At 39.7% G+C, this 12,476-nt stretch overlaps 1 protein-coding gene across 1 annotated transcript; it reads right to left on the bottom strand.

The window, feature by feature from the left end:
• Positions 1–529: 529 nt before the first annotated feature.
• Positions 530–12,017, bottom strand: selenop2 (selenoprotein P2). Its single transcript, XM_028594342.1, has 6 exons — positions 11,919–12,017; positions 8,724–8,983; positions 7,132–7,344; positions 6,198–6,306; positions 5,718–5,840; positions 530–616 (listed from the first exon to the last, which is right to left on the bottom strand). Exons 1-6 carry the CDS (start codon positions 12,015–12,017, stop codon positions 530–532), a joined length of 891 nt encoding a protein of 296 aa, XP_028450143.1.
• Positions 12,018–12,476: the final 459 nt, after the last annotated feature.

Raw genomic sequence — 12,476 nt, 5'->3', positions numbered from 1 at the left:
TAGAAACTGTGGAGGGGAACCCTGATCTAAAAGGGGGAGGAATTGATGGATACAGAGCTAATGGCAGCCAACAGTTGATTGGCTGTGACTGCCAGCCAATGGGTGTAAGAGAAGAATAAAGTGACTCGACTGGTGATTAGAAAGTCTCATCTATTAGCAGTTGGGGGAGGGGAGTGATGAAACAAGGGTTAATGTGCGTTGAGTGTGTTTTTGGTTTTGTACTGGATGAATGAACAGAATGAATTAATGAATGCGGTAAATGGCAGAACCTCATAAGTATAGTAAACGTGTGTGTGTGTGTGTGTGTGTGTGTGTTTAAGGCCCGACTATATCGTTCATAACACACAGGAATGGTTTTCATATATCAACATGAAGTCAACATTGCATGCAAGCAGAAATTGTTTTTAATATCCCCTCTGTCATCTCTCCTTTGGCCTGGAAACATGAAGATAGGTAAACCTTCCTGTTTTCCAACTTGTTTTTGTGGTAGTAGAAGTTACTAAAGAAAGAGAGCAGTAAGGCTGAGAGACTAGGCAAACACAACCGTGTTCATGGAGTCAGGGATGTCAGCAAACAGATTGTAGGTGGTGTGGATGGTTGCCATGACAAACTGGAGCTGGGATGGAGACAGGTGGGAGAAGAAGAGAGAATGAGATAACACCAATACCACTTTGAGGGACCAAAAACTAAGAAAGACAAAACAAAACTCAATATTTGCTTGGGGGAAAAAAACTGACATTCCCATGGAAGCAGCAAACTATGTCAGACCAGGTCACCGCTGAAAACCAGTCAAACAACACATGAAACTGTACTGAGCTCCCCAAAAATTTGACTTTATGATTTTGTGATCTCTTTTCTTTTCACAATAAAATTCAATTATTAAACCGCAGTGGTTCTCATCTTATCATTTTAAAATTCTTATTCTTAATTGTTTTCATTATTCGTAACATTTTTATTTCATTCTTCATAGTACACTACAGTATGTAGACATGCAGATGCATGTGTCGTAAAGTGCATATAGTACATCTGTGCAAACCTTTTATGAAATTCAGAATATTCAAATTTACATCCAAAACCTTGCTTCAGCTATAATAAACTACAGTCATGCCTGTAAAGCAAGTTCCATTTTGAGACATTACATGTCATGTAGCTGACGCTTTTATCCAAAGTGACCTATAATTACTATGTATCAGAGGTTGTACGCCGCTGGAGCAACTAGGGGTTAAGTGTCTTGCTCAGGGACATGTTGGTTGATGTATCGCAGTGGGAATTGAACCCAGATCTCCCATGCCAAATGAATGTGTCATAGCCACTGCGCCATCACCACACCCTAGACAGAGGAGGAACCTACAAAGCAATGGTCACGTCAAAGATAGAGGTAGTCGCAGCAGTGTTGCCAACTTTTCAGACCCTCTAAGTGACTTTTCATAAGAAGAAGAAGACATACTTTATTGATCCCCAGGGGGGGGAAATACATTTTTTACACTATGTTGTTGTTACACACAGGCCCGGAATACATGTATTAATGCAAAAATGCACTAATGGAGAGATGGCAGAGTGAGGGGGCTGGCCACTACAGGCACCTTGAGCAGTTGGGGGGGTTGGTGCCTTGCTCAAGGGCACCTGAGCAGTGCCCAGGAGGTGAACTGACACCTCTCCAGCCTCCAGTCCACACTCAGTACTTGGTCTCTACGGGGACTTGCCAATTACCTACAGACTGAGCTACTGCTGCCCCCACCCCTCCCCCCAAAAGGACTTGGGAAAAATGTAGAGACTTATGCAGATAATCAGGGAGAAAGCAAGTAATATATATTATTGTATTTTTTCCCCATGCATGCCGCTCAGAGTAATTCACGGCTCTTCTGGCAACAGCACGGGAGGGATCTCTCCCTCTGTTTCAGCAGGCAATCAGTCAAAACAAACCACATAGCTTTATGCAAATGGTGCAAAGTTACCAGCTAACGCTATAAGTTTAAAGACAAAGACACAGACAACATCCAAAGGAAGTTCACAGCTGTTTGAATGTACACGGGGCCGTGGTTAACATTGCTAAGCCTCTGTCCTCAATCGATAGGTCGACCCTAAAGCATTCCTTGCTTTATCATCTATTTTAAAATAATTGTGACCATAATATACACAATGAAGATCATGCTGTATTGAAGAAGACTTAAAGGTCCCATGACATGGTGCTCTTTGGATGCTTTTATATAGACCTTAGTGGTTCTTTAATACTGTATCTGAAGTCTCTTTCCCAAAATTCAGCCTTGGTGCAGAATTACAGACACTAGAGCCAGTCCCACAATGAGCTTTACTTGGTATGTGCCATTTCTGTGTCTGTAGCTAGGGGGGGGCAAGGTGAAGAGTGAGGGTGTGGCCTTGACCAACTGCCACTTTGCTTGTTTGAAAGCCATGATGTCTCTCTCTCTCATGGGTGGGCCAAATTCTCTGGGCGGGCAAAGCAGAGAAAGGGGAGGTAACCTTGCTCCTTATGACCTCATAATGACCCCATCTGAGCTTTCATTTTCTCAAAGGCAGAGCAGGATACCCAGGGCTCGGTTTACACCTATCACCATTTCTAGCCACTGGGGGCCATAGGCAGACTGGGGGAACGCATATTAATGTTAAAAAACCTCATAAAGGGAAATTTTCATGCCATGGGACCTTTAAAACTAGTGGTCAAGACCATAATATCATTAGGAAAATGTTTACTGAGTTAATAAATCAAGTGAGAAGTAGGATCATTTCCCCATAAACTTCTAAACAATCAGACTTCTTTTTGGAGCTCGTGGAGTCGCCCCCGTTGGAAATTTGAAAGAATGCAGGTTTAAGGCACTTCTGCATTGGCTTCACCTTTAAACCCAGAGGTTGCCACTTGCTAAAAAGGCAAATGTCACCACCGTTTAGCTGTCATTGTCATAGTGTAGACTACTCTATATCCATAGGGCCAGACTTTCTATGTTTTAAACCGATGTACAGTCTGCTTTTTATTCAGTTGTTTAACTGTGAGCATGATTTCAATAAACTCAAACTCATATCTTTAATAGGGCCGCTATAGTGTTTCTGGGCCCAGGCAGGAATAACGTGTATGAATGGACATTATTGACGTTGCACATCTATCCACCCCACTCCACACACACCTCCCCTTCCAATGTAATTAATAATTACCTCTCAAAAACACAAAAGAAAAAACAACCACAGAAATATAATCGCCCCAATCAACACAACTATCTCAGCTTCAGTTCACCAAATCGTGAAGCCAACTGTTAATGAAGGCTTTGGGGTCACCTCTAGGGTCAGTACAATAATTGTTACATAATGGCGGTCAGCCACCATACTGACCTATATATGCTGCAGCCATATAAAAGGGGGGAAAAAACTATAGGAAGCATCGCTTTTTATTAACGCTTTAAGTAGAAAACAGATGGTCCAGTTAGTTAAAACAGTTAGCTGAGGAGCATCAGTGGTGCTAATCCGTCTAGTTGCGTCAACAGCCAATCAGAACAATGACAAACCAAACAGGTTAGGCTCATCAAAGTTGAATACTTATAGAACATGCTTAGATATCTTTGTTTTTTTTACATACCTGAACAGATGTGTGTGTGTGTGTGTGTGTGTGTGTGTGTGTGTGTGTGTGTGTGTGTGTGTGTGTGTGTGTGTGTGTGTGTGTGTGTGTGTGTGTGTGTGTGTATTATCTAAAGAGGTGATCCAAAATGTATTTGGCCACATTAACATATTAAAAGTGGTTCATTTATAGAGAAAGAACGATTGGAATGCCAGTAATTAGCCAGTATAAGTAAGAAAGTAAGTGCAAAAAAGTAATTTTGCAGTAGTTATACAAATTACAACAATTTCTAATGGGATGCTATTGGTATATACTGCATTGGATATATGCAACAAAAGAAAGTATTATTTCGAAACAATTTACTTTTAATGCTCATTAACATGCTCCTTTAAAAGGTCTTACGTATAGAATAGCACCCTCTGCAAAGTTGATTAAATGACCCAGAGATGATGTGGATTATAATTGAAGGATTATGTTCACTAATCCAAACGTATCTCTTGATAATGCATAATAATTAATAATCCCCTTGATGAATGGCTGCCTAATGTGGACGGCAGGGTGAGGAATTGCCTAACATATGGCAGTGCTGCCATCTAGTGTTTACAGATATAATACCTCCACATGACAGTTCAATTACTTCCTCTCCTTCATCTTTCTTTACAGTATATTTCAGATGATAGTTGAGTTTGTTTAGTGTCTTTTGTCTGGATTTGAGCTCCTCCGTGTGGTGTTGGTACATTCATTAAAACATGTAGACACTTCAGTTTAAACATTTAAACATTATTTAAATCCATGTCTAGCCAAAGACATCATCTGCAAAAACAGGTGGAAATGTACAAGGTACATATATTGTTAAATGTAGTTATCTAACATTACTGTCATGTCTTTCTTTTGACTAGAAATGTACCTTGGGTTTATGGAGAAATGAAATCTCACCTGGAAAAAAACATGATTGTTTTTAGTCCCATTTAGAACATGAGGTAGTGGTGCATTCCAGCCTCTTGTGGCCAAAATGAGTATTACAACACCAAACACTAGAAAAATGTTTCTGAGACTCTTTGCAAGAAAGCAAATAAGACTTTTCCCAAATTTCCCAAAACGTGTATCTATTGCTTTAATATCTCTCTCTACTGTAAAAAGGGTTATTCTCTTCATTGTGAAAGAGGACAAAATAACCTTCCATATTCAATTACACAAACTGTACAGGCTAAACACTTTATAAAGGTATTTTCTAAACAATCTAAACGTTCATTCTACATTCAGGTAATTAATCAGAGGTCAAGTAACAGCATTTTTAAATCCACAGCAGATATGCAAAATGTATTAACCGGAGCAATGTACAGTATGTTAATCCAGTAATAATGCATATAATATAAGTGAAAAATACTGTTTGGTGGTGTGATTTATAATATCTAATTAATTGGATTAAGAATACTAACTAAATTGATTACACCACTTTCCATATGGTTGTACGCATTCAAATGAATAAAAGACCGCATTTGAACCTCTTGTTATATGTAAATAGTAATGAAACAGCACAGCATATCACTTCCAGATCCTGCACGAGACATGACTTACAGAAGCAGAAACTGGAACCGGAAGGAGAATGTTTGAACAGTAATCTGACTGAGGTTGGCTCACTAGCAGCGCACCACATCCTCTGACTCTGTCTGGGTGGCAATAACCATCAGCACATCCGAATCTCTCCACACACATCCATCTACAGCGTCCTGCGGGCAGGTTTTACATCATAGACTTCATTAGTGGGAGAAGACAGCGAAGCAATGGCTACGTTTTCCACACAGACGACTGAGGTGTGGAGATGCTAGCAGAGGAAAAACACAATCCGATTACAGTTTAAACAGATTCAACGGCTCAGTTTACCTGTATGTTCTGTCATCAAAGTGAAAAAAAACATGTCACCAAAAGTAAAATACTAAGAAGAAAAAGACAGCAAAAACACTTGTAATTTAACTGGCATCCTGATTATCCACTTCCATCCCAGCAGGATGACTGTGGTTGCCAGGCTGCTGCTTCTGCTGCTGCTGCTAATGATGATGATAAGGATGAGGATGAGGATGATGATGAGGATGGGGGTGAGGATGCTGAGGATGAGGGTGATCATTACTGAGAGGATGAATAGTTTTATTCTGACTTGTGTCAGGCTGATGTTGGGACTGATTCTGGTGACTGGTATGATGGTGGTGGTGGTGGGGATGAGAAAGAGGATGATGATGGTGATGACGACGAGTCGCCCCAGGATCTGTGTCTTGATCATCTGCGTCCAGTTGCGATATGGGTGTTGTAGTTGTCTGGCTGACATTTAACTGCATCGTCTCGTTCTTCTGGTCACTTGATAAAGTAGAATTAATCTGGGAAAGATAGAATGCATGTTATCATAATGTTCTATCTGCATTTGTTGCATTTATTTGGCCACTCGGGGCAGCAGAACAAGCTGTAAACCATATAGTAGAGATGAGGTGAAGGGCAGGGCTGGGTGACCATTCTGTGGGTTTGCCACTTTCACATTACGCATAGCTATTTCATCCACTTAGCTATTTGATCCATAATATAAAACTATTGACTGTGTGTGTGTGTGTGTGTGTGTGTGTGTGTGTGTGTTTTGATTACTCACAGTGCAATTGCAGATGTTTTTATCATAGGTGGCTCTGATTGCAGCCTCTACGTAGACGTAATGAAGGAAACTGTAAGGTAGCACTATGTGGAAGGTGAGCAGACCACACCTGGAGAAAAGGGAGAAAGAGATAGAATCCAAATGTAGATGGGAATCACTGCAATTGTATTGGTTCCTGCCTTGGTTCCTTTTACAGAATATAATGCAAACAAAAGACATAGACATGTTATGTTTTTTTATCTCGAAAATTCTTTTTGAATACCATGCCAGGACCTTTCAAAGACCATTGTTTTTTTTGTATTCTGTATGTGCTCACATAGTGAGATAGTTTTACTTTTAAAACCTTTCACGCTTAACAGTTATAATCCAAAAATTGGAAAACAGAGAACGATCCAAACCAGACCGTAAAAACTGGCAAGTCAAGGGTGTTGGGACTTACAGTTTAAAGGACAAATTCGGCGCAAAATGAACCCAGAGGTTAATAACACATGTGTACCGAGTTAACTGTTCTCTGGGATATGTTTTCACGCTAATCGACCGTGACCAGTTTTAAAGTAGAGTAAAAAAATCTCTATTTCTATACCTCTAACAAGGCTCAAAATAGCACCACTTCCACTGTAGCATAATGAGGGTCCCTACATGTAAACCGAAGCGAACTTCGTAAGTTTACAGACAGTATACATGCGGGCGCCATCTTGGGAAAACAGTCATGACCAGTCGAACGCTGAACGCCGTGCAACCAGTCACCAGTAACATAGCTCAAGCATGGCGTCCGTTGTTTGACTGGTGACTCAGTACATGTGTTATTAACCCCTAGGTTCATTTTGCGCCGGATTTGTCCTTTAACCATTTTATGTTCACACTCATTAAAGAGTTAAACTACTGGGGGTTGTAGCATTAACTAAAAGAGCTCCATTTCTTGAAGAGGCCTTACCTATCATAGACCAGGAAGTCATCTTTGTCACCATCCAGAGCCTCCCACACGTCATTTTGAAAGGGATCCTGCTGGTAGACAGGAACATCAGGGGGCGCTCTTCTCTTCAGCTCCCAGAACATGGCTCTGGACAGAGCCTCCCGCTCATTTACTATCATAAAAGACACCTCCGTCAGGTTGCTGCGGTTCAGCTTGTCACGCAGGCCTCCAATTCTACAGAGGGACGGATAGAGAACGAGAGAAAGCTGTAAATAATCTCCCTTAACGGCTAATCAAGACCGTTTGAAAGGAACTGAACTATCTCTGAACTGCGGGGCTCTTTAGACATTTTCTCTGTTGAGCTCACACTCAACCCTTTAACATTCAAACAAGTAAGTCACGATTTACTACATGCGTTTATTCTGGATGATGGCAGGACATTGTATTATCAAGTTCTGTCCTTTAGTTGGGTATTCATTAACAAAGAATCAGAAGTTTGCAAGTAAGAACAAGTCTGATGAAGTGACAGAACACACTATGTTGCTGACTCAATCAAGAGTGTGTGAGCTGCAGCCACTTAATCATTTGTGTGCCACAATGTTATTAGCCATGAAGATGAAAGATTTTTAATTTTGCGGTTAAAAAAGTGACTGTATTCTTGTTCTTTTGAAACTGAAACAGCTTCCAAACAGCACTATCTTTGACACTTTTTAAACTTTTCCCGCTTTCTTTTTCTCGAAAAACTCACATTTCCAGTATAGTATATGTATTAGCTAGACACTAAATAATTGTTATTACAAACTTTAATCACTTCTACCAACAATTTTGGAAATGAAATGAAAAAATTTCATCAATTCATTTATTTCCATTTTTTTCAATCATAGTATACATGTGTTAGTAATAACATTAACCCATGTATTGTCCTCGGGTCAACCCATTTTCAAAGTTTTTTTTATATCATAAATATGGGTTTCTTTCAACCAAATTGCCCCAAAATGAACACAGATGTGAAAAGTAATCATTATTTTTTTACATGTGAAGAACGTTGTATACGTTCCATACAACGTTCTTCACATGTAAAAATAATGATTACTTTAATAGAATTTGGGGTGTTTCATTCAAATTTATAGCGTTTGAAAAAAAACTGTTTAAATGGTCTCAAAACAGTATCCTGACTAAACTTTGACATAAACCAGTCTGGGATTCAGTCAACATCCTGTGATCTTAACTATTAGTAAAACAAAAAAAATCCTAATTTCTGCTTTTTTTTTAAGTATAATGTCAGATGAATTAGGTTTATTGACCATGAATGAATAAAAGCTTTAAAAAAAATTGAGAAAAACGTTTAAAAGGCAACAAAAAAAAGGAGTTAATTTTCAATTTTGACCCGGAAGGACAACAAGTTAATAGTCGAAGGGAAGGCAACACAAGGGTTAACAATGACTATTCAATGCAAGTGTCCCAGTAAGCCGTGACAGTGTGTCAGTGTGAGCCAGCTTGCACAATACCAGGACCCTGAAACTGAGAACTTCCCCTTAAAAACCTTAACCTTAAAAGATGTTATAAAATAAAAATAGCATTTTTTTACACTGTCTACAAGTACGTATTCTTACTTGGAGGCCTGAGTGAGACAGAACTGTCAGCTGGCCTTCAGTAGCGCCACCACAACCACGTTTCCGTGCAGCGCTTGCATGGGTGAATGTCCCTTTATCGTCCAGTTGGGGGCGGGTTTGCAGATCCTGGAGGGGTCATTGTCGCCCTCCACTGTGAGACTGACATGCGAGGCCCACAGCAGACCTGGCAGGGCCGCGTACAGCCACAGCAATGAGAGAGGGTTCATTGTCCCTACCTGGCTGGCTGGGACTGAATCTACCTGACCAGAAAGACGTGCAATATACTCCATGTCACTTTTGACCAAAAGGCACTTTGTACACTGTCACACAGGTGCTACATGTAGCCATTAAAATATCCATAAACCATATTTTAAGACATGCATATAATTAAACAAAAATCCAATGAAAGATACGTTTTGTAATCGGTGAAGGTGAGTCGTCATCAAGCTAAGATCTTCACAAAACCTGTGCTAAAGTTTTATACACTGTATATAATTGTGTGCAGGGCAGCAGCACATGCACAGTCTGGACATTTGGTTCAGGGCGGGGGAAACCTGCCAAAGAATCTTCTTTTAGCCCGGTCAGTCTGATCCCCCAATAATTAAGAGTAAACCCTTATTGTCTCTCTCATCACATGTGGAGATAATCTGCAAAAAGAGTTTATTATGGGGTAAACAGCCAACAGACAGAAGAATGCCAGGGGCTAATGGGTTAGACAGGCTGGCATTTAGAAAGACAAAGAGAGGCTGGGACAGAGAGAGTTTACAGCCACAGTGCCATCCACATTTAAGTTTAAGTTAAGTAATTTACTTGTAAATTTGATCTTACAGCTCCAGTTTTACCAGCAGGAATTGCTGGTAAAACTTAGGTAGCTAATCGCATACGCATTAGCTACCTGCTGAATTCACATTCAATTTAGAGACATGTTTACATACACAACATTTCACTGGAATTGGAACTTGTACGATTGTATGTGACAAATGATATTAAACAAAAGTGAATATAGTATTTTGAAAGGAGTTGTTCTAGAAAAGAAGATAAAAACTACCCCTCTATTGAAAAAAAAAAAACTTCAAACAAAATACAATTGGTTAGCATATTGCATAATGTACCTCTCAAAATAAAAGACTAATTTGAGCCCAAAAAGAAACACTGTCTAAACTTACCTCTGTCCACTCCCTGTCCTCCGACCCACATGAACACAGGCAGTAAAGCCCTGTTGTTTTTAAAGCCTCTGGGGTAGACAGCACTTCCCCCAAATCAAACAGAGAGAGAGAGGGAGAGAGAGAGAGAGATCCAGTATATCTACCCTATCACGTACTTATAGTGTGTAATCTTAATATCTACTTGAATTGGCACAAATCTATGTACAGAACTTCGTGGTTCCCAAAAATAAATGATCCGTAATTACTTTGGTGATCCCCTCACCCTGATTCTCTAACGCCATTACCACCAGATTCAAATTTTACTTGGCCCAATGTTTGTGAGAAATACCTGCAAAACTGATCACATTCGCATCCCTCAGATGGACTAACTGTTTTTAGTGTTAATTAGCAAACAGTATGTTAACAAGCTAACACAAGATGTGAATATTGTAAACATTGTCATTAGCATGTCAAGCATTTAGCTCAAAGCACCTCCATCAGCATGATTGCCGACTCTTGTTTACCATCACAAAAACGTATTTTCCTGGATATTGATCTCATTACTGAGTATATTTACTTTACATGGCTCAGGCTTTTGACTGTGTAGAGGTGAATGGCACCATGCGACAAACAAAAACCTTGGTTCCACTTTTGTAAGAGGCAAGAGCTAGGCCACAATCAATGACAAATCAGCACTACTAACTCAGTTAGGGACTCGCTGCAGTGTTGTGTTGTCGGTCAAATAAGCAGAGGTGAACTGTCCTGTAAAGCCTTTACAACCCTGTGTACAACATTTGTCACTCGTTTGAATCTTACTACCGAAACGTCGTCTTTATGTTGCAGTTCAGCTCAAGTAACGAGCTAACTGCAAAACAAATATCTTATCTCTCCTGTGAGTGATTTTCTCAAAGTCCAACTTAAGTAAAACAGGTTATTCTTTGCTTTAGGCATGAGTGAAGATAACTTGGACAGAAGCTACACACATTACCTAATATGCCAGTGTGGGTATTTAGTTACTTCAGTGTCATTTAAGGACACTTGTGGTTTTTTTTTTTTTTTACTAGTGGAGTTGTGAGTTTTCTTGTCAGTTCTAATGTAACAAGTGTAATTATGGCAACAATACTGTTTATCTGTTACTAATATGCAGTTCAGACCTACAGTACATGCACTAATGTATACAGTATGTCTCTCTCTCACACATTCAAACGCAATGTAAAGTACAGGTAATTCTTTAAAAATCACTTTATTTTCTCAGTGTCAGTGATGTTTGATATTGAATGTGAGCATTTATTTATTTTGTATACCCATTGTGGTTACAAGTTGTGGTACAACTGCAATGCCAGTCTTAATACTTCCAGCCAGAAATATACAATCTAGTGTAGAATCGCACTTCCTATAGCTATTTACCAATTGAGGGTTTACTTTAATTTCCTCTTAAGGGTGTCCTCTGGAATAAATTCTATTATTTGTTACCGAAAAAAGGTTTCCGTTTTGCAAATGTGATCAAAATAGGCTACATGAATTAAGGACATCAAACCTAATTTTGCTGACAGCATTTGAATGATTTGTAGAAGAGGATATTTTAAACAGCATAGTTTGAGACCAAACCCCACTGATTGTGTTAAAATGCAGTTCCCTTCGACAGTACATGCAAATAACTTTGGTCTTGTCAAGAGAACACACTGGAAGGGCTTTGAAACTCAACTTGTCGTTCAAAAGACCCTGTTCTTCATCCGCTTCTGCTAAAGGAGAGGTTTCTTTCTTTTTTTTTTTTGGGGCTTCTTGAGCAGCTTTTTAATGATAATTGATTTAGTTAAACTGTACGTAATAAAGCCCGTAACTCAGAACGGGAAGTCTCTCTTTAGATTGTGTGTGGCTTTTACGATATTCTTTTATTCGTGTGTGGGTTAAATCTATAGGGCGTAGTTTCTGTCGCCCCCATGAGGAATTGTAATGACAACAAAACTGTCGGCGCGTCCACATGATACAAGCCTTCTGTGATCATGTATTGAATGTAATGGGCGTTCATTAATATCAAAAGGTTACGCACCAAAGCTTTAACCTCCGAAGTCATACTGGGTGCGGCGTACACCACATCAATTGCGATCACCGTCTTCTTAATGGCGTGCTCGGTTTTAGGCGACAGCATCACGGCTCACGCTCTCCTTCAGCGCTTCGCTCCGCCCGCAGCGAGCCACGTGTCCGGTGATCCCCTGGATGTTATCACAGAGCATTTTTACGTTTCTGCTAGCCATCCACAAAGCACGGAAGTACGATGTCACTGCTGCATCGCATCCTGATCTCCCAAACATCGGTACGATGCCCAAATCACAGAACGTTAATCGTGCTTTAAAAAAATTTGTGGCGTTAAAAGTAATTTGTGTCAACTTGTTATTAACGTGTTCATTTTGACAGCCATAATAAATATATAATTTCATTCTGTTAATGTATTTTTTATTTTATTTTTTGAAGTAGAGCTGGGCAATATATTGATATTATATTGATATTGGGATATGAGACTAGATATCGCCTTAGATTTCGTGAGATCGTGATATGACATAAGTGTTGTCTTTTCCTGGTTTTAAAGGCTTTTTTGAACTTACCAGAC

The sequence above is a fragment of the Perca flavescens genome, chromosome 12 (assembly GCF_004354835.1).
Source record: "Perca flavescens isolate YP-PL-M2 chromosome 12, PFLA_1.0, whole genome shotgun sequence".
NCBI classification, from domain to species: Eukaryota; Metazoa; Chordata; class Actinopteri; order Perciformes; family Percidae; genus Perca; species Perca flavescens.
This window is presented reverse-complemented; position numbering and strand designations above follow the sequence as displayed.